Raw genomic sequence first — 26,996 nt, forward strand, 5'->3', positions numbered from 1 at the left:
TGACTTCATCCAGAAAGCAACAGTCAGCAGGGCACTGCAGCTGCATGAACATGATACTAACTTCACCCACACCGACTGAACACAGAAGCATCAGTCGGGTTTCTTTGCTGCTGCAGATGCCAGTTTGGCAGTTTGACATGTCACATGTTTGGTGTCATCAGTGAGAGTTTCAGGCTGCGGTCCAGGCGGCTAGACGTCAGCAGCGGCGTCACTGCGAGCCCCACGATGTCCAGCCTGATCAGATGATCACTATGTGCCCTTCCCTGTCCCTCAGCGTAGGCTTACAGTAGAGGTGAAACCAGGTCAGGCATCCTAGTCGACTGGCACCATCAGGCTGAGATCTGCTGCCATGAGGATGATCAGGCTCAAGCCAAGGCCACATACACACCAGCCAGGACTCGCATCCAAATTTAGAGCAAATCTTCTCCAGATTTCCAAACAAAATGACACCAGTAACAATACAGAAACAGCTTTCCTCTTTCAAGATAACTAGAATCCAAATAGCTGGGTGAGAATTCAGGATTATTTTAGCCTGTCATCCTGAATCATTTAGGCCACATCTGAAGAGGGCCGGGGCTCTGACTCGGGACAGAATCGGATCTGAAGGGTGACTGCCCAGCTTACATGTCCGCTATAAACTGTTAGTCCCTGGATTTTGTGGGTTCAAGCCTCAGTATCATTTTCCCGCCTGCCCGTGCCAACATGCTGCAGCATGTAATCAGCCGTGTGTCGAGACCAGCCAGCAGGTATGGAGTCTGAGCCGGCTTTACTGGCCTTGTTTCCTCTCAGTATCCATCCTCACACATCTGGTTTAACAGTTGATTGATACTGGACTCTGGGTCTCTGAAATTAAAGAAGCAGTGGCAGCGTGGTCTGAACAGTGACACCAAACGCTGCTGTCTCACATCTGCTGTCTCAAAACCACAAACACTGAAGTCAGAATACAGATTTCTCCATGTTTCAGTGATGATGTGGAAACACAGCAAAGAGGTAGAGAAAAGCTGCTAAACAAAGTATCTACAAGTATTAAAGGTCCCATATTTTACACTTTTCCTGTGTTTTATTTGAAGTGTTGAAGAAGATATATTTGTGGGTTTAAGAACTAAAAACCATCTCAGTGTAGTTTTACATCTCCTCTCTCAGGCTTCTCTCTGGAGCTGTAGTGACAACAGGTTGGTGGGCCAATCAGAAAAGAGGAGGCTTTGAGGGTGAGGGCAGTGACTGCTTTGTTGTGACATCACAAAGTTACAGGAAGTCCCGACAGCTCATTTTTAAGGCTCAATTTCTGAATACAGGCTGTGTGTATTTCTTTGTGGACTGAGCGGTTTGATTCTTTCACAGTATTAATACAGAACCTAGACCTGATCTATAATCAAAGAACTACCTTTATACAATATGGGACCTTTAAGGATTTGTAAAACCTTCCAAATCCCTTTTTTTGAGTAAACTAAAATCAGTGCTTATCTCATAAACAGAACAAACAATTTTTAGTTTTTCCAAAGGAAATATTTATTGAAAATGCAAATGTACATTTGTATGATACAAATCCTCTTTAACTCTGCTATCCAGATGGGTCTGTTCGATATGAACAAACAAATTAGAAATTTAGTCCATAAAGAAACATACATCTATAACGCACCACCTTATATTTGCTTTGCTTTGCTTATTCTGTCATCGGGAATAAAACCAAATCAAAGTTTTGGACCCAGTTTGGTTTGTTTGTTCTGCATTTGGGCTGAAAGTTTCTCCTCTTTTCCTCCACAAACTCAGAACGGCTGTGCTCTATCAAACTCCAATAAATAAATAAAGTGCTCCACATACAGCTGGATATAAATCAGTTAATACACCTCACTAGCAGTGATTATTCAAAATACATGTGTAATCAGTAGATATACAGTTTATTTTTGTCTTACTAAAAGTGAAATATCTAAGAATTTGATATTGAAAATCATTTTTAAAAGTTAGGAAATTGAGTTATTTACAAAAACAAGTCACGACAGGAGGAATTCCTCAGGGCTCAACTGTCTGCAGCCCCACTCCTTTTTAAAAACGCATTTTCAATATGTTTGTAACTCTTTAGCCTGTGCGATGTACGGGAGCGCCCTGTGAAGATGATTTCACACTGAACATGTTCTCTTTCCTGCAGGCTGACAGGGAGGTGGTGGTGCAGCAGCGGTACTGTGCAGCATAATGTTTGAACACTGTGATTCAAATCGTCTGTGGTCCCAGTACCGACTCTTAAAGAGGCTATTTGTAAGTTATCTCTACCGCTGATCAGGTTTCTTCCTGGGAGCGGTTGGTGGTGTTGCTTGACAAGAACTCCAGCCATCGTTGTGTTACAGGACAGAGATTATAATACGCCCTCTGAGGAGCGCTACATCATCGCTTCAAGGCAGATTCTAGACAACAATGAGTCGCTATCAGAAAGAGACGAGACGGGCCGGGGCTAGCTGGTTAGCATGCAAACTTCAGCAGAAGAAAAGACGTGATAGAAACAATAGTTAACATTGGTGTTGCTTTCCACAGCTGGAGACAGCTCTTGGTGAGTCAAGGAAGTAAGTTTGATGCTGAACCCGCAGCGTTTCTTCTAGACCGGTAAGTAAACAGCTGTTAATGCTAACGTCGGCTAAGTAGCAATAGCAAAACTTACAAATAGCTCCTTTAAGTGTGGATCATGAGATGGAACAAATACAAAAAATTTTCAACATTATTTATCTGTGTATTTTTAAAAGTGTTCATGTATCATTTTGACATCAAGTAATCATTACTGAGATACAACAGCAGATAGTAAGTAAACAGTCTCAACTCTCTGCACTCTTCTGCCTAAGAGCTGAAAGACCTAAAACAGTTTGAGTTTCTCGGGACGGCAGACGAGTAAAAGAAAAAAGCAAAAGCCTAACGACTTCCTTTGCTCTTATAATTAAATTTACAAATATATGCATAAAATTTTGGTCATTGACGATTGACAGTCCATTTTTTTTATCAATCCCATGACTTTAATCACCGTTGTTACCGTCTTTTTGTTTTTGTCATAATTAACACCACTGGTTTGAATAAGAGGCTGACAGTCTGCTCCACCGTGCTCTCATTGGTTTATGTTACAGTTATGGTAAAATCAGATACAAACCAAAATGATATACTGATGTTAAAATGACACTCAAACAACTTCTATCACAACCACTATCACAGCTCTTAATGTATTTATTAGTAATATTGAATCTTGCCGCCACAAACATTCCCTGTGATAAATCTAAACTCTCATAAACGACGAATAAAATCATCCAGTCAGCTGAGCTGCAGAACCACATGCCTGCCAGCAGAGGCACCAGCCCAACTTACTGTCACATAATTTAACCCCTTACACATCCTGCGTCAATCGTGCAGTCCTCATCGTGTGTGTGTGTGTGTGTGTGTGTGTGTGTGTGTGTGTGTGTGTGTGTGTGTGTGTGTTTTCAGGACCACTGGCAGGAGCACTCAGTGGGCTCCTGGATGGTATAGCTGACCCAGGTGGCGTTGCCGCTGCAGTAGAGCTGCACCGAGCGCCGCTGCAGCCCCGTCTCCCTGCAGCACTTGCAGAAGCGAGCGTACGTGTTGATGTTGTAGTTGTAGATGCTGGCGGACGGACACTTCCCATCACATGACACGATGTTCACCTGCAGAACACAAAGGGTCAACTGAGTAGATGTACTTCTATTTAAACGTGGTCAAAGTTAAACGTTTATTTTACCAAAATGTCAAAAAGTACCAGGGCGCGATTATAGGACAGACTGTCATCCGTCCTTTTCAAAAGTTAGGTTATCTCCATCAGGACAACACATGACATAAAACATACCGGCCTGTTGCTGCGGCAGTCGTTCTTCCTGATCGTCATCCTCACCGTCACTTTCTGACACGACTTTCCGTCTTCTTTGCCTGTTCACACGACAACAGATGAAAACAAATCAGCTGGAACAAAGCTGGTGTGAAATATCCAGAAAAAACAAAAGACATGACATCTGTCAAATGTAGGGAAACAGCAAACACCGGGAAAGAGAGGAGCATGATAGAGAGGAAAGAAGAGGAAGAAGCGTGGGAAGCACTGAGGCTGTCGATCATGCAGTTTTAGTGGATGATTAGTTAAAAGCAACAAAAAGACAAATGAAGCATCATCCAAATGAGACAGAATTAATATTATTTTTTAGAGAAAAAATAATAATGAGAACCATCATGCACATAAAATGACAAAACGACAGAGTCTGTAAACATGCTCCATTAACACACATACACATACATTTAAGTGATGCGTCAATGCAGCTGCCATATTGGAAGTTGTGCCTCTGAGTGTGTGTGTGTGTGCGCGTCTATCAGGGCAGGATTAAAATCATCATAAATCACTTCACCTGGATATTCACCTCAGTTTGGTTTGTTACATTTGCTAAAAATGTGAGTTTTCACACCAAAATATTTTAAATAGAAATAAATAGTAACAGCAATATTTCTGATATACTTTTAAGGTGTTCTTACACTACACAGTTTCTAAGCAGCTTAACTCATCATAAGGACAGACACTTGACCTTATGTTAATCATCATTGTGATGTATCACTCTACATGTAGAAAACTGTACAATTACCTCTCACCTGTGAAATGTTTATTCCTTATCGTTTGGTTTTATCGTTTCTTTGATTAGAACAGTAAAATATTTTGTACTATCTGAAACGATCAGAATGGCAGCAGCAGAGACGCCTCTCACAAACAGGAAGTGACGTCTATGTGTATTCATCTATGTATCTAAACAAACAATAGCACAAACTTAAAGTTGCTATGTGTGGCACATATCCCATCAGCCATTGCCTGCTCTTCCATTCACCACCTGCCATCATCAGAAACTGTAGAAAATTCAGGAGTTTGTGTAATTGAGAACAAAACGCAGCATCACAGTCGCAGAATTCTTGTAATATTGACCTAGAATACAAAAATGAATTTATCCAAACTTCTACAAAGTGTCATTTGTAGCTTCAGCTTCCATTAGCTGTATGAAAAACAGAATTTAGTGCTTGATAAGTGGAAGTTTCTTACCGAACTGCTCCTTGTTAGTCAGTTTGAAAACTCTTCCGATGTTTTTATGTACACAGGCTTGAACCTTTGACTCTCACAGAACCAGATATTTTCTATTGATTTGTTACTTCAAAAACTCTGGATGCTCAAAATAACTCCTCCCACTTTGCTTCTGTAGAGTTCCTAAATAAATGTACGGACGATTGTTTCTCCAGTGTTTGTACTGCTGAGCCTGTGATGATAAAATGCCTCACATAGTAGCTTCAGTTCTCCACAGAGCGCCCCCTGGTGGCGCAGCAGCATGCAGATCCTCTACAGCAGCTACATGTTGGGTGAAAAGACCCCCGACACCAGCCCACATCCATATCTACTGACACATGCAGAAGTCTAAGCCCGACTACTGGGCCACTACCAACAGTACATTGTTGGCAATCAACAATGCACTGCCCAGACAGTGCTAAATGGGGAAAGAGTTTAGCTGTCGTGTACATGTACATGATCCACAGGGAGGGGGGGTTGTTGGTTTAAATACATGTTTCTGTCCTCTCAAGTGCAGCATCATTTTTTTGGCTGACATGAAGGATTCCCCCCGCCTTTGATGAGGGTGTAAAAAAAATAGTTTAATGTTTATGAAGCGAGGAGAATGTAACGTATAAATACATATCTCATTCTGTGGCCTGCTCTGGTTTGTTGCATCAGTAACTTCTACAGATTTGAATTTGAACGAGACCTGAAATGAGACAGCAGTTGAGAGGACTGTGGTGCGGGGGGGGGGTGTAGTCAGACTTTGGGGTTTCATCCTTATTGTTTTTGGAGGGAGTACATTGTTGAATATCAACAATGGCACTGACAAGCCTTGTTGTTTTGGTACCTCGTTCACAGTTTGTGTTAACTGTGGGAGTCAAGGGGCTAACAGGGAAAGGGAACAGAGGGAATCCAGTACCTGGTGGGATTGGTACATGATGGTAAGCTGCAGCACACAAACCACAAACCCACTTGTATGTCACCGGATGCTTTTCAGTGAGAGCTACGTCAATCATGTGGCGCTTTGTAAAGGTTATCTGTTGCCATGTTAACCAACTGATGACTGATGAATTCACTGAAAAGCACACTGACTCTCTAATCTGAATTCACAGTAGACAAATGTCATGGAAAACAACAGCCTGGGTCCAGACACGAGTCACTTCAGACACTGTGGTTGAAGACTTTGGACTGAAAACAGACAAACTGAAGGGCAAACATGTTGGAAACATGTTGAACAGGTGAAGGCGCTCTTCAGTGTCAGCTGCAGCCTACAGCTCTACACTAACTACCGTACTGCTGCTACGCTCAAGTCAGATACTCACATGTTTTGCAGCATCCATCCATGTAACTTACGACAGTTCCACCTATCTGAGAGCAGATGAGAGTCAAAATGTTAAGATAGTTTTTGAAAGATTTTTGTTATTCTCTGATGGCAAATTTTCAATATTAGGATTTATCCACTGAAACTGATTTTTTGTCAATTTTTCAACAAATGAATGTGAAAATGTTTGGAAATCGTCCATATAATGAAAATAATAAGCAGAGACAGAAACAGCATCATACACTATTATAAAAAACTCATTGTTCTGCCCTCTAGTGTTTGGAATTTGATGAGTGCAAATTTAGTTAGTATGAAAATCCTGGAAGACAATAATGATTTAAAAGTAATTTCATTTGACCTTAAAAAATGAATTCAGTAAAATGTGTGACTCTGGTCATGACTCTGGTGTGTGTATATGTTTCTGCCGGCTGACCTTCATACACTCTGTTTCGTTGAAGGGGGGGCAGCTGAAGGAGTAGGATATGAGTGTGGGACCAGACAGAGTGTCGGTGCAGTCGAACTTCATGCAGTTGGACACCCACGACTTCCCCGGCTGAAAACACACCAGCAACATCAACATCTGCACAACATCTGATTCAGGCTGAGTTACACCCACAAGGAACAAAATCCAGTTCAGGGATCGGAAAGTAATGTTGATCCAAGATCATCTTTAATGCCAACTGCTTTAGATCATTTACATTCAACAAACCTGTTGAAATCAGCTGCTGAAGTTTGAAAATAATTAAAGTACACCTCAGGAACCTGCTTCATTGTTACAGACAGATGAAAGAAATGCTTGAAATAAATCAAGACTCTAAACTGTGCACACCACCACAACTCTGAGCAGAAGGACCTCCTACCTTATAGAGCGCTGTTGTCCCGTTCTCATGTTCATAGAGGCAGGAAATATTCTTACAAACACCACAACACGTCGACTGGTCCTTGGGAGGGACGTAGATCTGATTCTGAAACACCCCGAAAACTTTCAAGATTAGTTTTGATAAACAATGAAAAAAACTGAAAATGAGAAAAAGACAGAAACTCTTTAGGAGAAAGAAGAGAAGAGGATTTCCCATCCAGTTTTCCCTATAAAACACATACAAAAACAATCTGTCACAAAACATCACTGCCTATGGCAAACAAGGCAGGTTTTTAATTCTTAAGGTTTTTAAGGAAACTAAAATCAATTATTATTGAGAATTTTCAAGATCTGCAGAAACTCTGAGATAAACGTTTATTCTTCTCCGTTGTTGTGTCTTTGTGAATCAAAGTAAAACATCACATCATGTTGGTGTGAACGACAGATTTTGGGAGATTTTTTTCTAAATCAGTTTTATTGGAATTAAATTATCTTGGAATTATCATAAATGTATTAAAACACAAATAAAATTCAAAAATGTTCTGGAAAAGTTATTCTTCTCTTGTTTTGTCTGACCAACAGTTCAGAACTGAAAGGTCAGAACCAGTGACTTTGTGGCAGTTTTGCTTAAAAAAATCAATCAATCAATGGTAAAATCTTTATTGTCTGTACAGTAGGTGATTTTACCTGTTTGTCTGGGACGCTTGGCATCTGTGGATCTTTTTTAAATCCACATATATTTATGGAAAAAGAAAAAGAAAAGGAAGAAAAGAGGAAGAATCAAAGAACAAGAACAAGAAAGAAAGAGAAGAAGAAAAAACTGACCACAAGCTGTAAAAGTTCAAGCCCTTCATGCCTGGATCCTGTGTCTACATGCACTGATCACTCTGTGTGTGTGTGTGTGTGTGTGTGTGTGTGTGCGTGTGTGTGTGTGTGTGTGTGCGTGTGTGTGTGTGCGTGTGTGTGTGTGTGTGTGTTACTGGTGTGTGTGAGTGTTGTGGTCTTACTGGTTGGCAGTGGGCGGAGCAGTTGATGCTGGAGGTGCGGAGCAGGTGGAAGCCGCTCGCCGGGTCGAGGCTGCGGCTGCACTGCCTGCTGTGACACAAGCCGTCGTCTCCGTGCTCCACCAGAGTCTGACCTGGCCGCAAGACGCCCCGCTCGCCAAACACACACACCGCCTCGCGCACTGAACACACACACAGAGGAGAGGTCAGAAGCTTTTTAATGGACTTTGTGTTAGTTTATGGAAACTGGTACAAAAATGTTTTGTTTATGTTGTTTAACTAATACATCATTTTAACTCAAATGTTCATCTTTTAATTGTCTCCCACTTTATGTTTTATAAAATAAAATTCACCACTAATATAAAGTAACAAACATAACAAATGAGCTAATACTAATGAGTTTATGTTGCCATGACAGAAAATGTGCAGTAGCTGCTCCAGGACAGCAGCCTCCCTCCCCAGCAGCACTCACCGCACTTGTATCTTTTGCAGGCACACTGGTTCTGTGGGTCGGACAGGAAGGCCCGGTCCACCTGTGCGGCCTCTCCCTGCAGAACACAAATAGAACCAGCCCTGGGTCACATAAACTCAGAAAACACACAGAGAATCATCAACTTGTATAAACAGAAGACGACATTAAAACACACACAGAGTTGGTGTTAAAATAGAAAAGAAACGAAAATAAGAGTCGTCTGGTGGTATCTTCAAAAAGTTTTTTCAGCTGACACATGATGTCGTCTATTAATGTTCAAACATAAAAGTCAGCAGAAAATGTTTTACATGTCAAACTCACAGAAAAATAAAATACATCATTAGATGTCCAAACAGAACGGCTGAGTTTTTAAAGTCGGGACATACCAGGCCACATTTTGGGGAGGCAATCTTCTCACAGGAACACTCTGAAAACAGAAAACCCAAATGATCATCATCTCCGCATTTAGCTAGCTTTTAGACAGACTGATAACGACACAGAACTAAATGTGCTAAGTCTGATTTAAACCTAAATAAATCTTTTCAATGCAAAAAGAGGATGTGAATCTCAAGCAGCGAGCTGCGAGTTTGAGTCGATTTAAAAATGATGCAGGCCGAGAAAATACAGACAATCTGTTGTGCAGGTTTGTCCAACGTGACCTGAATGCATCACTGACTGTTAGTAGTCGTACCGCATGTCTGGTTGGGGCAGCATCGACCCGTACTGGACAACGACATCACCGACATCCCAACAGGACAACTGATCTGAGGACACCTGTAGGGCTCACACACTGCGCACGCGCGCACGCACACACACACAAAATGCATCTATTTATTGAGAGCTGTTTTCAGCTGTATCATTCGAGTTCAGAGGTTATAAGTTTGTGTCAGCCAGAGTGACAAGAGTTTGTGAAGTCGGTGGATAAGTGTGTGTGCACTGACCACAGTGGTAGGCGGGGCAGCAGCGGTCGGTGGTGTTGCCATCGACTGTCAGCACCTCACCATCCTGGCAGTGAGGAGGCGTCTCCGGACAGGAGGAGCACACTGAGAAGGAAATACACATTCATTCATCACACTGGTGACTCTGAGTCAACTGATGATTCACTGACGTTTGAATGTGACACAGAACGAAGAGGTTCGTTTGACACTGTATGTGTTTGAACTGACTGCACATGTGGGCCAGGCAGCAGCTGCCGTCGGCTCTGGTGGCGATCAGAGTCTGGTCTTCTCTGCAGGCGGGAACGTCCGACTCACAGAGGTCAGGATCGCACTCTGTAACTCACAGAAACTCATTCATGAAATTCTTAAAAAATCGATAAGCAGTTAGCTTAGCTTAGCATGACAACTAGAAACAGGGGAAACTGCTTGCCTGGCTCTGTGTAAAGGTAAAATCTGCCAACTACCAGCTCCTCTAAAGCTAAATAATTATCAATAATTAGCATATTGGCCTGAATATAGGACGACCCTGACTATAACACACCTCCCTCTCTTCCTTCCCTTCTTTTTAGGACAGGAAACACTTTGTCACTCATCCTGCTGAGAATGTTTCCCTGAAGTACCGTTAATCCAAGATGGGATGCTGCATTCATGACATGTCAGAAATTACAAATTCCTACTCAGAAAAAATGATTTGAATACATGAACAGGTCAGATTTTTTAGCTCGGAAACTCAGGTACCCGATTTACCCGAATTGACATCATAACTACTACGATCATGGTGTCCTCCATCGTGACTGGTAAGGACAGTAATGGTTCATTCATCAAGACGTTTTCCTTCATGGCAGCAAAAGACGTCACACCGGCCTTTACAAACTCCTGCAGGTTAAAATGGACTAACCACACACTTTCAGGGGTGACTGACTCTGAAAGTCTATTCTATAAACAGACTGAAAACACTCGGTAACTGGACAACATTAACTCCTGATACTTGCTCCATTCAAAAAGAATTTCCAATGTTGTCTAGTCCTCGAATAAAAGACAACCAACCACTTTTTCAAACCTGATTTCCAGAAGTTTCATTCAGGACGTCAGTGTCTCAGTGCACAGAGTAAAGTGGTCAGAGGGAAACTCACCACACACATAGTCTGGACAGCAGGAGTCCTGTCTGTAGTACGACACCAGCTTCTCCCCGTATTTACACTCAGGAGGAAGCAGGTCACACAGGCTCTGGTTACACACTGCACAGTCACAAATGACATCATCACATCATAATTTTTCACTTCATAAAACACTTGAAGATTTGTTGATGAAGATATTTCAGACTGCTCGGGAACCCTTTGTGGCCTCACCGCAGACTTTCTGTGGGCAGCAGCTGCTGTCGTCGGCCAGGCTGATGATCACCTCCCCTGCTCGACGGCACACGGGCACCGCCACATTGGAGCAGTTGTACTCCACGGGGATGATGGTGTCATTGTCACAGCGGTACATGCAGCAGGCGTCCTTCGAGGCTTTCCACACCTCGCCGTGTGCACGAGGAACGCCAGAGCTGTCGGTGCAGGCTGCAGACACACAGCACGCACAAAGACAGCCATGAGATCTACTTCATTGGTTCAGGTTATTATACAGGTCTCTACAATTACAAAATAAGTTTTGATTCTGCAACACTAGTTTGTGACTTTGTAGTTTTAATGATCTACTATTCAGATTCCATAAACAATCTCATGCCTTCATAATCTAATGTTTCGACTTCCAGTCTGAGTTCTTGCTCTGTTGTTCAGGCTGTGAAACTGGGGTCTTACCACACTTCTCAGGTGAAATGCAGAGGGCGGAGTATGGCCGGTGGAGGAGTGTTCCCTCGGGACACACACACCCCTCAGTCAGGCCTGAACACTGGTCTGGGTCAGAGTCAAAGTCGTGGTTGGGGCAGGACTGAGATGTGCAGGCCGGCAGACAGGCCTGATACCGCAGAGTGTCGGGACACAGGAATGCTGCAGGAAGAGACACAAACACATTACTTTACTTTAGACTTTACTTTAAAAGAAAACATTAGCAAGTCAAGAAAAAAATTCAAGATGGCACTGCTTGGATGAATTGGACTTACCCATGCACAACTCACTGTAAGTGCGTATTTTGTTATATTAAAAAAACTACACTGCATTTAAGTGTCTGCACATCCACACTGGTGTTCAGTTCATGTTGGCCACCAAATTCCATGTTTAATAACAATCATAACACATACATTGTGATGTCTGTTCCAACAGATGCAAAAAAAACTGACACAGACACACACAGACCCACCATTTAACCTGTGTACACACTAAGTGCAGTTTGGTTTAGAGTTCACTGCCAGCACAAGAAACTCTTAACTGGAAATTTCCAGTTAAGATATTTAAGAGTTTTGGGCGGGCAGTGTGGTGTAGAGCAGCTGTTCGAATGTTTTACTGACGATTAGAAACTTACGGCAGTAATCTGGACTCCTCCACTCAATGCAGATATTAAACTTGTGACAGGAAGCCACATAGGCAGCCAAAGCTACACACTGGTTGTTGACATACTCTGCATCTCGTACCCAAACCTCACAAAATGTGCTGGGCGGGACCTGAAAACAAAAAAGAATTACAAGACAAGAGAATTATTCAAAGACACTCATTACAGTTATTATTATCATATATGAAGGAGCACTGAAGAAGTCATTAGTTTTTGGTCAAAGTAAGAGATTCTTCAGCACCTGTGCTCTGTTCTGCTTACGTCTACACATAATTCAGGTGTTATTGAGATTATTTTCTCAAGTCACATATTTTTGCTAGTTTGTGTCATGTAATTTGTCTTTTACTAACAACAAGTGAGACAGTGATAATGGCAGATAAATACATCTTGATCTTGATAATTGGCTCATATTTGAGTATCTAATGTTCTTTATATTTTCATCCTGCCTAGAAATAAAACCTGAATAGGAGCTTTCCCGGTTTCAGACAGAGTCCGGTTCCTCTGAGAGGAGAGGAACCTGGAAACTAGTTCACAGATGCGTTAACGTACGAAGGCGTGGCAGGGGGAGAAGGCGGGGTTCTGCAGCATGAGCAGGCAGCTGGAGCAGTCGCTGGTGGAGCAGTTGAGCTCGCGCCGGCGGCTGTGGCTGATGTAGCTGGTGGTATTGGGAACCTGCCAGCTGTCGATGAAAAGAGCTGGATCCTCGTTTACGCCCACTGTGGTGCCGTTGGCCAAAGTCAAGTCGTTGGTTGGGTCTCCATCACAGAAACCTAAGGTGGGTGTGGGAGGGGGTCACAAAAACACTACATTTACATGAACCAAATAACTGACAGTTACATCATAACATGGGAAACACATCATCTGAAACACTGTATAATGCTGATGCAGCCTGCAAACAAGACAAGTGTTTTTAAGAGCACTGAAGGATTTTGTGCATGAGTTCGACCACAGGAGTAAGACTACTCTTACCACAGAGGCCCTTGGTTGGAAGCTTGTTGCTGGAGCTGTCGGTGTCGATCACCATCATGCCGGTGCTGTGGTACCACTGCAACTTGAGACCGGCAGGGCTGCGGATCAGGTACATGTTGCCCGTGTCGTAGATCTCAAAGCCGTACTTTTTGAATCGAGGTTTGGCGTACCGTGAATTGACGTAGAGCTGAAGGAAAACAAGAAGTGCATGTAATCAGACAGAGCTTTAACCTGCTCACCTGGCACATAACATATACAGTAAAAATCAGGATGGGAAGGGAGTGCCTCTTACCCTCCTCTGCAGCCTGTTGATGATTATGTGGTTGGATTTGTGCGTGATGTTGAGCGCCACCAGACAAAGGTTGGTGAAATTCCAGAGGAGCTTAAAACAGGAAAAGAAAATCAGGTAGAAATGAATGAGAAATCAAATCAGTGACTTTTGTTCCCATCGTTTTAAGGAAACTTAAATTTACCGGTGACTCAGAGTCAGCAGGACACTCCTGAACCAGGACACTGACGGTCTCGTTGGGCAGCTGGGTCACTATGTACGAGGCGGCCTTGTAGATGGCAACGCTGTTCCCATCAAACGTGATTACGTTCAGGTCCGGAAACATCGAGCAGCGACCTGGAACATCAAGGAAAAATGACAATGATCTTCAATAACCACCATACAAAACATACATCAGCTGATCATTGTCATTTAGCAGAGCCACAATATTGTACACTCATAGATAGAATATGGTTTGTCTGTTTTCCTCACATGGACAGTCCCACTGAGGGCAGCACTTGTCTCCATTGACCAGGATGGCAAAGCCGAGCAGGCCACAGTTCGGGGGTTCAGAGCTGAAGGGACAGCTCAGAGATTTGTTGAACAGGACGAGCTGGTTGTTGACACAGATGTACTTTGTGCACTCATCAACAATCTCTGCATACGGAGGCTGGACGGAAACAAAATAAAAAAACTGAAAACCAGGAGTTACACAACAAAAAACATTAAGCACAGAGATATTTGTAAGCAGGAAAGAAAACAAATATTGTCATAGTTTAGTGTCAAAGAGGCTGATTTAACTTAAAATATATATAAACTTTTCATCATGTTACAGAAGTGTCCATTTGCCCAAAAAGCCTGTGGATACTCTCTGGAAAAAGTTAGTGACCCATGAGTTTAGAAAATGCACAAATAAACTGTGTTGAAATATGCTGATTGTATTTCTGCATAATATCAATAACTGTATCTACTGCTCTACATCAGAAAAATAAGATTTAAAGGGCCCATATTTTACACTCTTCCTGGGTTTTATGTGAAGTGTCCATAAGAAGATATATTTGTGGTTTTAAGAACAAAAACCATCTCTGTGTAGTTTTACATCTCCTCTCTCAGGCTTCTCTCTGGAGCTCTAGTAGCAACAGGTAAATCAGCCAATCAGATGAGAGGATCTTAGCCTCTCTTCTGATTGGCTGACTGTTTTGTGAGTGATTTAATAAAAATGTAGCAGATTTCAGGTAAACACTCCAGGCGGGCGGGGCTCAGGGTGTGGCTGAGAGCGGTGACTGTTGCGGTGGACATTTCACTTTATACAACATGGGACCTTTAACACTGGCTGCTTGATTAAAGCTGCAGCTGGTGCTCTTATTTTGAATTAGCTTTCAGAATATTCCTTCATGGATTTTTTTTGGAAACAAAGTCAACATGGAAGTTGTCCGTCTACCAATATGTTCAAATTCTCCGATTGACAGGTTGATGAATAATAACTGAACCCACAGTGCAAATCCTTAAAGTGGACACAGCCATGGACGTTGTGCTCTCCGCTGTATGTGTGGTCGTTTCCACTGTATGCGTGGTCATTTCCGCTGTATGTGTGGTCGGTGACGCCGGTGTTGTTGCACCTGGACTGGTGCGATCCACTCTATCCAGCTCAGGAGTTTGGACTGTGGTGGCTGCTGGGTGTGAAGTTGTAGAGGGAGTGGGTATACCAGGCTCCTGGGTGGAGATGACCACACCAGGTGGACGAGTCACCGGTTGGGATGTAGATGGTGACACGTCAGTCTCTTTGGTTGTCATAGTTTTCTCAGATGTGGCTGACTCTGTTGTGGTTGTCGTGGAGACAGCTGTAGATGCTGTAACTGTTGTTAAAGTAGGAACAGGCACTGAGGCGGTTGTGGTGGTCAGGCCAGGAACTGCTGCGGTTGTTTCGGTGAGTTCGGTCGTGTTCGCTGTAGCGACTGACTCAGGAGATGTTGCGACGGTTGCAGATGGCGCTCCTGATGTGGTTGTTGTGCCGGGAATTGGTGTGACAGTCGGCAGTCCAGGAGCGGTTGATCTGGTGGTTACTGTTGAGGGCCTCGCTGCTATGGTAACCCTTGCAGTGACCGGCCTGACGGTTGACCTCTCAGTCATTGTGATTCTTGTTGTCACAGGAACCCTGGGTGTCGTCCTGAGGGTTGTCGTCCGTGTGATGGTTGTAGTTGTTGTGGTGGGTGTAGCTCTGGTGGTGGACACCAGCCGGGTGGTTACTCTATCCGGGAAAGTTGTCGGCCTTGGAGCTGCTGATGTGGTTGTGTGCAGCGGAGACCAAGATGAAGGCGGTGTGGTTGTAGCTCTTGTTGTCACCTCCACTCGCCCCGTCACTGGATGTGTCGTATCTGTAATCGGCTGTGTGACGACAGGTCTAGGCGTGGTGGTAACAACACCTGGTGGAGCTCTTGTAGAGGCCGTTGTGAGAGGTGTCTCAGGAGCACCAGGTGCAGGTGGTGGGGGTGTTACCAGTTTCTGGGTTGTAGTGGCTGCAGTTTCTGTAGTTGATATTTCAGTATAAGTAGTAGTTCTGGTAGTGGAGGCCGTGGCAGCAGCTGATGTCGCAGAGGTGACAACCGGCTTTGTTGTTGTCACTGGAAGACGAGGTACTTCAGTAGTAATAGTGGAAGTGAGCACGTGGATGATAGATTCAGAAGTGACCTCTGGTGTAGTCTTCACTGTGGGGCTGTAGGCAGGGGTGGATGAGGTCTCCTGATGGGGTGGACGCCATGGCTCAGAGGTCCGCATGGTAGAGGCAGGATGAGCGGTGCTCTCTGTTGTTGGTGATAGAGGCACAGCGGTGGTTTCTGTGAGAGACACTGGCGCTAGAGTTGGTGGACCTGTGGATGCGGTGGAGGTTTCTGGAACCTCTGGAGGTCTTAGAGTTGTGGTCTGAGTGGTTCTCTCTGTTGTTGGGACGGCCACAGACCAGGAAGTTCTCTCAGTATGGGTTGTGGAGGTGGACACAGGAGAAGTCGTTGTGTCTGTACTCTTCGGAGTCGGAGGTGCAGCTGTTGTTGTGGTAGCTACAGGTATTTCAGACACAGTAGTTTCCTCTTTCTTTGTTGTTGTTCTCCAGTCTGTAGCAGTTGACGTAGGAGTAGGTGGTGCACTTGTAGTCGGTGCTACATGAAGTGGGGTTGATGTTGGTAACTCAGGAGCTGCTGTAGTGGAGGTTGTGACTTCAGTAGGAGAAGTATACTGAATCCTCTCTGTGGTAGCAGGTGGTGTTGTTGTTTCTGGACTTGTGTGTGGTGTTGTTTTACTGGTGGTGAAAGGTGAAACTGGTGTGACTGATTCTGTGATCTTTGCTGAAGTGGCTGTGGGCAAAGACACACTTCCTGTTTCAACAGGGGGCGAGGTCGGGAGAAGGGAAGCGGTTGTGAGCGCTGTGCTTGGTAAACCAGGAGGGATGGGTGTAGTTGTAGTTGGGGGAAGTCTCTCGGCTATTACAGTCTTTGTACTGATGTCTGTGTACGCAGTGGTAGCTGTACTGGGAACAGTGGTTTTGTCTGTAACTAAAGTCCCTGAAGTTGGAGTGGGACCTGGACTAGAAGATGTTACAGTTGGAGTAACTGCTGCTGAATGTGTTGTAGCCTCTGTGGTCTCTTTGGTTGTGTGTAGGACAGCAGGAGGAGGGGTACTGATGGTGGTTGGCCACTCGATGGAAGTGGTGGGCGGTGCTGAGGGTGTAGTTGGCAGCAGGGAGTCAGTGGGCTTGGTGGAGGAGGTGAGCCAGAACAGAGCCGTGATGGCAAAAGGAGCGCTGCTGGTCCTGAATGTGCTGGAGCTGAAGGGGCTGGTGGTGGAGCTCAGACCCAGGGTCGTACCTGTCACAGTGGTGGGAGGGGCTTCAGTCACTCTGACCGTAGACAGCGGCTCCACCAACTCTGGCCTGACAGCAGGGGGTGCTGTTGGTGATGATGGGGGTCCTGCTGTTCTTGAAAGTTCAGGACTGGCAGAAGGAGTGGTGGGGGCTGGTCGGGTCGGCTCATCCGGGGCAGGTGGAGCCTTAGTGGAGGTGGTCTGTATGCTGGCGACAGGAACAGTGGCGGTGGTCTTAGATGTGGGTCCGGTGTGTGGAGCAGTGGAGGATTTAGTGGCGACTGTGGTCTTGAGAGAGGTGGTGGAGGCAGCAGTGGTGGTGGTGGCTGAAGAGGTGACAGCTGTAGAGATCACCTGAGCAGTAGATGGGGTCACAGGCTGCAGAACAACTGGGGCCTTAATGCCTGAAACCAAACAATACAAAGTGTGTTAGAGAAGCACTGTAAATAAGGAAATGTAATATATGAAATATATGTCCCTATATCAACAGTGATGTTGCCAAATATGTGATCTATAAGGTGAATATTATTATCACATATATACGTCCTCTGGATAAATGAAGGTATATAACTTATATATACTATTTATATGAAATTCCCATACTAAAATTTGTGCATGCATATATATCATAGCATAAACATTAGCATAAGCATAACATTGTACATATTATATAACTTTATTTTCATATTCTTCATCTTTTTTAAATACTTGACATTGTCATTTTGCATTTTTTCTTTCTTGGTACTGTCCACGTAGCTGCTGTTACTCAAATTTCCCAAACTGTGGGACTAATAAAGTAATATCTTGACTTATAAATAATATGATATATACTTAATTTATGCATGCAAGTTTATTAAAACAACATGGACTCCACTGTACATACATTGAGAAATATCTTTTTTCTTGTTTCTATAAGAGTGAATGATTTTTTGGTGTTGTAAGAAAATTGCCTTTGATGTAAATATGGTTGTAATAAAAATAGAAGAGGGGTTGGTGGATACCTTTATTATGGATATTATAGATTATAGATACTTTTATTACCATTGTAATTTAATTACAAGACAACACCAGTGCTTACAAACTTTTCATTTCACAAATTTATAGCTTTTGAGTTGTTTATAATTTTGAGACCCACATTTGTGAAATACAGGTGTGAGTTCTGGTTCATGAGCAACTTGTTTCACATTTTAACATTTTAACTGTAGATGCCAACATCCACGAAGTATGGAGCACTGCAGAAAGGAGTAAATTGTCTTACTTTGTTTAATTTGGTGGTTACTAAGGTGTAAGTGGCAGGTGTAAGTAAAGATCTTAATAAATAACACCATCAAAGTTTTTTTAATTGCCGTCTACTTTCAAAAACAGTCCCTCACTGTGTAATCCCACCACTCAACACTGTGTCACTAAGAAATCAGTTCAATAACTGAGGGAAAAAAATCAGGGGATACTCACAGTCTTCAACATAGACACAGCGGCGGGTGACCTCATCCAGGACCATGTGTGGGGGGCAGACAGGAAGGCAGCCCTCCACTCTGTCCAGAGAGAAACACATTGTTATAAAAAAAAAAAAAACCTGACCCTAACTGTCTGAGTTTTACAGTTTTTATTTAATCAGAGTTCTCTGATATTCTGTCTGATATTTGTTTTCAGATGAGTACTGATGTATAGTCTTGTTATCTACTTTCAACAGTCTGAACAAGTAACTTGTGTCCACTGTATAATAAAGATCATTACTTTCGGGTTATGGAAGATATTGGTTATAACTAATATCTATCATCTAATATACTAGAGATTTGAACATCAGCTCCACACAAAATTTGTAACCAGTCATTTGGGGAAAAACACAAATACTAATAATACACATTTTTCTGTATGAAATAATTTCACTTTTCCTACACAAAAAGTAATGTAGCACTGATTATTCAATCTGGTATTTCTGACTCAAGTAATGAGACAAACATCCTTGAGAATGATATCTAATAATATCTAATATCTAATGGTATCTGATGTCCGAGGGTCAGTCCAGACCTGATGTTTCACTCAGACTCTAATAGAAACTAACTGTCTACAAACTGCTGTAGCTGTTGAAATTAAGGAAAAGGTCAAAAGTCTCACTGTGGGATGGTGACGCAGGCCTCAGCCGACGGGTCGCTGCAGGTCTTGAAGCAGGGGCTGACGCAGGAGTCGTACCTCCACTGACACTGAGGACCTGGACGGGCTTCTGGGTTGGAGCCTGATGAAAAACAAACACTTTTCACTTTCACTTCAAGATCAAACAAAAACATTAAATGTTTTTTTCTCAATTAGCATCTTTAAACAATTAAAATTTTAATTTTAATTTAATATAAATTTTGTGCTCAAAGTAGCATCATACCGACATAAAAATGAATGAACTGATTCATTATAAAATAGATTGATGAGCATTATTTCATTATATTAAACTGTTGTCCAACTAATTTAACCCTTAAGTAGCTTTACATTTAGAAAAAACATATTTATGACACGTGACAAATCAGTTTTGTTCATTGTGACACTTTGTTAAAGTTTCATCAGTTAAACGCATTATGTTAAGTTTGTAATAGTTGTTTTACTTCATTCTGGATGACGTGCTTTCTTTGGAAACTGTCAACTTAAGTGAAATGTAAAATAAAGTTCTGTGGTTTTGAACAAGTGTAATAATGGAACCATCTGTGGTTGTGGCAGGTTCAAAACCGTTAAAACATACTTAATAGCCTCAGTTTAACTGCTAATAGGCTATTGATGTGAAACATCAATTGCACTGACAGTGTTGTATAAGAAAAGTAGATCATGTTACTAATCTACTGTCTGAAAAGGATCCAGAAATGTTTTCACAGACCAGTAATGTGATGAACTTAGAAAGCCATTAATGTCTGTCTCATGTCTGGACTTCAGCCCTCACTCTGCATGTCTGTGGCATTCACTGCTGTCAGCAGGAAATCCAATCTGCTATTGGCCGCTGCGCCTTTTCCATTAACTAAAACAAATGCTGCCGTATTTTTAGCATCAGCGATTAGTCTGACTGCTGAGCATGAGGAAGAGGAAACACCAGTCTTGACCTTTGACACCAGAGAGAAGAGATCAACTGAACGCTTAGAAAAGCTCGAGCTTCAACAGGAAAATTCTTAAACGCACCTTTTACTGACAAAGTCTCTGACCCTCATCAGGTAAAACTCTATGTCAATCAATAAACACTGTGCTGACACAGAGGCACGTTGAACTGGCCATAGAAAAAACAACTGAAGACATTCGTCTGGTAATTACGATCTCCGTGTAGCATAATAACGACTTGTAATGAGAGAAATATATCACATAAATTCTAGAAACATTTCACTTCACTTTTCAGTTCAGTATTTTCCAGCTCATTTCCTGGAAACTTTCCTCATAATTTCCAAAAACTCAGCTGGTATTCAGCTGTTAATTGCCAGGATATTTCCAATAAAGGGCTACACAGTATTACAAGGGAAATTAAGACTGCAGCCTCAGTAACCCTGATGATGGTGATGTGATGCGTTTGCTTCAGTGCTGCTGACCTGTCAGCCTGAACAGCGTGGCCTTGCGGAAACTGTTGGTGTGTCTGTATTTGAGCAGGTGGAGATGAAGCAGCGTGGCGTGTAGGAAAAAGCTGGGCTTCGCGTGGGACTCCAGCGAGTCATAGCCGGGGATCCAGGTGTTCCTGTGGAGGACGAAGGTGGCTCCGTCCCAGAATGCCTTGCTCTCCTCCCACTTGGCCAGCCTCAAATGGCCACTGGGGTTCACATACAGGAAGTAGTTTGGTCTGTCAGCTGCCTCAAAGGAAACCCGTGATGTGTCTGTGTAGATGAAAACAAAAATGATTAGTCAGTATGCCAGGAAGCAGGTGAAGCAACATAGGAAGAAACACTGAGAAGAAGCACAAGCATTATGTGTTTGATATATTAAATATGAACATATGATAAAGGGACTGAGCTTATGTGTTTCTGTTCAACCTGAACGCCCTGCAATGCCTCACATCCACTAATGCACACACACACTCACTCATCAATGGTAGCAGAACTGATTGTGCAATGGGGATGAATGCCTAGTATGTTAGCAAACATTAGACAGGAATGCATTTGATAATGAAAGGAAAAATTAAATATATATGTAATGGAACAAAATGTGGCAGAAAAAGATCCAGAGTTCAGCAGTATCTCAGTAAATCTCAGAAAACAGTGAGAGCAGCTTGTTTCAGTCTTGGCTTGCTGACCAGCCTGTAGCTCAGGTTGCAACATTAGCATTTTGGCGATCGGATCTCTGAGCCCGTCTGCCACTGGAAGTCAATGGAGGGCCATCTCCTCCATCAGTGTTTTCACCGGGACACTCAAATCATTCCAAACACTGACGAACGCAGAGGAAACAGAGGAAGAGGAGAATGCCAGCAGAAAGAGTTTGTCTCTAAAACGCTGTGCAGACAGAGGCAGAACGGCCGGAAAACAGGATGGCAATGGGACGATCTTCTGTAATATTAACATTGAGAGAATTGGCGGATGTGTGGCGGACAACACCAAGCTCACCTGGACATCAAATCCAAGAACTTCTCAATAACCTAAGAGTAAGGTATAAAAATGTCAGTTGGCTTTTCCTCCTGTAAGCATTGTGGTTAAGGGAGTGGTGTTCTCAGGGAGAAGGTCAAGTTGGATGAGAAAACAAACCACTGTGGTATCTACACACCGATCAAACGTTCCCAAACTCCACTACACAAGTTTCCTTTCATGCACTGATACTGTATCTACTGTATCCTGCATTAGTGAAGCAGATAGTGACACTAAATGACTGTAAAATAAAACTATAAAGCTTCTCAACTAACCACAAGTTTCCCACACTTGCTCAGACATCAAATTCAATGACGTTTACATGATTTTCAAGGTCGTCTTCAAGGAAATTCCCACTTACTGCTCTTGTCAATTTAACAGATAATTTCAGTTATTAGTTGAAGCTAGTTCTTCTGTCTATGGCAATTTACACTATATTATTATAAAATATTAAACTCCTTTGCCTTTGCTGTGTGATATTCTTTGGACATTTAAAGACTAAAAAAAATGACATATTCAAAGGGAAAAATATTAATTAGATTGGAGTTGTCTCATTTTTAATCCTGCTCTTGTCAAAACAAGAAGAATTTATTTTTTATTTTTGGTTGCTATGGCGACACATCTCCACCACAGGGTTTTCCTCTTCAGTGTCTGTACTCCCAGAGAGAGAGAGAGAGAGAGAGAGAGCTGAAGCAAGTGAATTTAGGTTCTGCTGTGAATCTAAAAATAATTTTTAGATGATTGTGAGTCAGTTGAATTACATCTTTTCCAAAGCAAAAATTAAGAAGAAGGCTGTGGAGAGAGGAGGAAGAGTGTTGCGCAGAACACATAAATAATAATAATAAATAAACAAATAATCCCAGAGTCAGTTTTTGGAGTGACAAGAATCATGTGCTGTAAATAAAGTTAACTCACCATGTGGTCGGGCTCTGCTGAGGCCCGGTGTCATCATGAACTGTGACAAGATGCTGGTGGTGATGGTGCTGCTGAGGTTGGCCTGCTGCAGAAACACAGAGCCGCTGGACCTGCTGGCTACCAACACTGTGGTCTGATCCCTGAAGGTGACGAGTCTGAACGGGCCTTTACCCAGAACTACAGACAGGAGGCCACGTTAGTGCTGCAGCGCGTTAATGCAGTTCTCGCTCTTATACAACAGATCACACATACTCTAAATCTGTGACGAATGAATTTAAGATAAAATGACTAGAATGAATAAAAACGTTCAACAATTAGAACATATTGATTAATTACAGATGATCAAGTTTGAATGATGAGTTTTAGTCAAGTAGCTTCTTCTAGGTCAGTAGAGAATATGTCATACCTTTGTTGAAGAATTCACAATCATACGCTGCAGAGAGAGGGGAGACAGTTAATGATAATAATAAGGGTAATAAACATTTCAATTAGGTTGATAATCAAGTGTTAATGTGTTAATGTGGTACACCATCATTTTACAGATCTTATAAGCTGCTACAGAAGGCTCTACTAATGGTTAATGATTTATTAATGTTTCATGGGTTGTCAAGTTAAATCCTTATGAAAACTGATTTCAAGGAGGATTTCTACAATCCTTAGTGGTACAGAGAAGTAACACAGGTTTTTTGCTCCTTTAATTTTCTGCGTTCTGACTTACGGCATAAAGAGGGCGAGCGCCAGTCGACAGGAACGCCCTGGTGGCAGCATCGCTGTGCGTACGCCGCCACGCTGGTGCAAAAACACTCACAGTCACCTCCTCTGCTGCAGCCACATGTGTCTGCCAGGCAGTTCATGTAGAACCAGGTAACATCCACCTGAACACGAAGAAAAAACAAAACACTTTCTTTCACAAACCTCAAGGATTTGTAGGAATTGGATGGAGTTTGGCAGATTATGAATACATGAGATGGAGAGTTAGGTTGCAAGTTGTTTGTTAGCTGTAAAAGACAGTCAATGAGCAGAGCAACATGACATACCCAACAGATCTCTAAAGAGCCCGAGCTGCAGGATGGAGGGCTGCTGTTGTACAGTTACTCACCACTGGGTGGCAGGCCTGGAAGACTTCACTGAGCAGGACAGCACACTGCCGCTTAGCAAAAGGCTCTCTGAGTGGACTGAGGCTGCAGGGGTGTCTGATATCTGGACTGTTCACACACTGAAAACACACACACACAAAATGGTGTTAAATGACATGTTTCTATTAGAGGATGAGTAGTAAGGACTTAAAAATAATTTTCTGTAATAAGATTTCTGTACATTTTACAAAGGAAAGGGAAAAAACAAACAACAACACAGTATGGTTTTAAAAGTGTTTTATATATAAAAATTAAAAAAAGGTTTTTCTTACTTATAATAATTACTGTCATTAAGAATCTCATAATGTAAAATGTCTCTATGGGTTAACTATTCTCACACATCTCGCTCCACTTCAGTTTGTTAATGTGTGTTGTGTTACACACACATAAAGCCTGTCTGTAATGTTTCTACATTTAGCCCCAATTCCTATTTTACTTAAAACAATCTAAATAAATCTTGAATTTTGAGATCAAACACCTTTTTTGAGTTAAAAGGAGGAGGGTTTTTGAGTTAGGTTCCTCGTTTGAATTTGAAACAATGGCAAACATCATTTCACACTGTTCTTCAGTGAAGTGCTGCAACAAGCAGATACAGAATAAGAAATCTGTTATTTTACTTCAAAGCTACTTTGTTGAAAAATGTAACAGTTGACACTCACCTCTGCTGCAGTCCAGCTGTTTCCAAACTCCTGTGGTGTCGGGGAATCAATGTTGTCGGGCGTCCGCATCTCGTTAACCGTCTTCAGGTCAAAGTTCCCACACAGCCCGCTCAGCTTCCCCTGAACACATCACCAACATTTCTCTCCATATCATAATCTCCTTACTGTCATATCCTCTTCACCTAACACACTGAACCTCACTGTCTATTCATGTTGATCGATCTGAATAAAAGCTAATGCTCCTACTTCAGCATTGTTGCAGGACAGTGTCTGATCACCAGTGGCAGCACTGAGCACACTGCTGTTTGTTTTATGAACATCTGTGTGACTAGAATTTTCAGGTTTTCTCTTATTTCCACCATAAAAGCAAACAACAAATCATTCAAATATCTAATAAATCAATCTTAACTGAAGGTCCACTTACTTCCTTGTTCCCCACCTTTCAATCACATCACATGGTCTTCATCAGGACATGGAATTTGCCAGCACAGATGAGAAGTCATTAGAGTGCTCATAATGCAAAGATTTAACACCTACAGTTCTATGATAACTCAGCATACTCCATCTGCTGATGACAACCATGTGATAGGGCCGAAAGCTCTCATACAAGCAAGTAAGAGGACCTTTAGTTGAGGCTGTTTTGTCAACTATTATTTCAAGTCAAGCATAAACTGTCAAGCTCAGCTTCAAATATTATTTATCCTCATCAGGGAGGACAAGGGGAGACAGGAGCAACGGGACTGATGGGAAATGTGTTTGTAGTCACTCTAGATAAGAGCTTTGGCTAATTGCTCCAAATGCAAGCTAGAGAGACACATCACAGAACCAGGGTCCCTACCTGCCAGCGAGGTCCAACCTGGATATGGACTGTGGTCTTACGGTCCCAGAGGATGGTGACATCTTCCTCAGGGAAGTGAATCACTGTGAAGTATCCAGCCGGCCAGATGAACATCCTCTGCTTCCTGTCAATCACACTGGATGGATTCTAGATAGGGAAGTTGAATTTTACAGAAATATTCTCAACTCTTATTCTCATGGTGACTTAAATATGACAATAACTTCCATATTCTATATTTTAGGTTTATTTCATTTAAATGTACGAGATTATACTGCAAGTGTGCTGCTGGAAAGCAGCATTATTCTTTTTAAAAAATCTAGAAAATGTATTGAAGGCGTCTCTTACTGGCTTCCCAGTGTCATCATCAAATGCTATGAAGGATCTTCCGATGCTGATCAACAGAGATTTCCTGCAGATGACTCCGCTGTCGAAACAGTCCACGTTCTCAGCTGAAACACTGAGCATCACATCCGCGCTGCTCTGTGGAAGAGATCACAGAAAATATATACTGTGAACGACATCAGTGTTTTTAACTCTATGAGTTACTTCAGAATAAAAGTCTGTTTTAATTAACCCCCTGAATTTATCATTTTAACTGCACAACTCCAAATTTCTTTACATTTTGATGCTTCTAAAATAAAAAATTACAAAAATGACAAATTAGCAGGTCTGCTACATTTTACTCGTTTTACTTTTAAGGACCAGCGTGTTGGATTTAGTGGCATCTAGTGGTGAGGTAGTAAATTGCAAGTAGCTGAATACCCCTCCGTTTCCAAGGATGTGGGAAAACATACGGTGGCTATCAGGTGACGTAAAAACGTCCCTCGAGCCAGTGTTTGGTTTGTCCATTCTGGGCTACTGTACAAACAAGAATAACATGGCAGGCTCAATGAAAGAGTACACGCTCCCTAACTAAGCTACTAAAAATACAACAACTCTTTGTTTCAGGTGATTATAAAATAACAAAAAATTATGATTATATTCCATCTCTGCCAATAGATCCCCTAGATCCCACACACTGGTCCTTTAATACCACAATAATTATCTGACTTGTCAGTACAAGAAAAGGTTCTTATTTACTGCAGTGATCAACGTTTGTTACATGGGGACATTAAGTCCAGGTGAAAATCTTATATACCGGTAGCTCATATTTTTCAATAAAAACCTGATACATCCCCCAAAGTACCCCCCAAAAAACAAAAACTAAAAGCCTTAAGTGTACAGATGAATGGCCAGTGGGTTAAAATATGCAAAACCAGTTTTAGTTCTTTTACCATATATAAATACTTTCAATACCTTTACAAGATAGACTTTGCAAGCACCAACATAGTCAAACAGCAGGCCGTCAAACGTCCTGTAGTGGCGATCACCGTAAGCCGTGCACATGGATGGACACGGACGAAACACACACTGGAACGTCCCATGCTGGCAAACACTACAAAGACAGCACAGCTCGAGTGATTCAGCATCAACTTGTTCCCACTTAGTGCAAGGACATTTTTTTCATGTATAATGGCCTCCTTTTGTCCCGAGCCTCAGGTTTACAGCCGGCAGAAAAGTGGCCAGTGAATTGTCAAAGGCTGAATCGCCGCTCATTGCGCTATTAGGCTGTCATCTACATCTACTTGGCTATGGCTTGAAGAGGAAT

At 42.4% G+C, this 26,996-nt stretch overlaps 1 protein-coding gene across 1 annotated transcript in view; it reads right to left on the reverse strand.

Moving 5' to 3' along the window:
- Positions 1–1,496: 1,496 nt before the first annotated feature.
- otog (otogelin) overlaps positions 1,497–26,996 on the reverse strand; it is a 56,568-nt gene continuing 31,068 nt past the window's right edge. Inside the window, exons 25-56 of the mRNA XM_056376626.1 lie at positions 26,645–26,783; positions 25,694–25,828; positions 25,349–25,495; positions 24,511–24,630; positions 23,815–23,931; positions 23,434–23,590; positions 23,122–23,148; positions 22,716–22,892; positions 20,781–21,059; positions 19,345–19,462; positions 18,682–18,761; positions 14,872–17,633; positions 13,870–14,047; positions 13,583–13,734; positions 13,402–13,491; positions 13,110–13,296; positions 12,690–12,910; positions 12,114–12,252; positions 11,453–11,641; positions 11,003–11,212; positions 10,787–10,891; positions 9,882–9,986; positions 9,657–9,758; positions 9,407–9,505; positions 9,102–9,142; positions 8,716–8,791; positions 8,247–8,425; positions 7,241–7,345; positions 6,814–6,933; positions 6,382–6,427; positions 3,833–3,912; positions 1,497–3,653 (exon numbers count right to left, since the gene is read on the reverse strand). Of these exons, the coding sequence (XP_056232601.1) occupies positions 3,453–3,653; positions 3,833–3,912; positions 6,382–6,427; positions 6,814–6,933; positions 7,241–7,345; positions 8,247–8,425; positions 8,716–8,791; positions 9,102–9,142; positions 9,407–9,505; positions 9,657–9,758; positions 9,882–9,986; positions 10,787–10,891; positions 11,003–11,212; positions 11,453–11,641; positions 12,114–12,252; positions 12,690–12,910; positions 13,110–13,296; positions 13,402–13,491; positions 13,583–13,734; positions 13,870–14,047; positions 14,872–17,633; positions 18,682–18,761; positions 19,345–19,462; positions 20,781–21,059; positions 22,716–22,892; positions 23,122–23,148; positions 23,434–23,590; positions 23,815–23,931; positions 24,511–24,630; positions 25,349–25,495; positions 25,694–25,828; positions 26,645–26,783 (6,883 nt within the window). The 3' untranslated portion in view covers positions 1,497–3,452. The remainder of the gene's footprint in view (positions 3,654–3,832; positions 3,913–6,381; positions 6,428–6,813; positions 6,934–7,240; positions 7,346–8,246; positions 8,426–8,715; positions 8,792–9,101; positions 9,143–9,406; positions 9,506–9,656; positions 9,759–9,881; positions 9,987–10,786; positions 10,892–11,002; positions 11,213–11,452; positions 11,642–12,113; positions 12,253–12,689; positions 12,911–13,109; positions 13,297–13,401; positions 13,492–13,582; positions 13,735–13,869; positions 14,048–14,871; positions 17,634–18,681; positions 18,762–19,344; positions 19,463–20,780; positions 21,060–22,715; positions 22,893–23,121; positions 23,149–23,433; positions 23,591–23,814; positions 23,932–24,510; positions 24,631–25,348; positions 25,496–25,693; positions 25,829–26,644; positions 26,784–26,996) is intronic.

The sequence above is a fragment of the Seriola aureovittata genome, chromosome 1 (assembly GCF_021018895.1).
Source record: "Seriola aureovittata isolate HTS-2021-v1 ecotype China chromosome 1, ASM2101889v1, whole genome shotgun sequence".
Lineage (NCBI taxonomy): Eukaryota > Metazoa > Chordata > Actinopteri > Carangiformes > Carangidae > Seriola > Seriola aureovittata.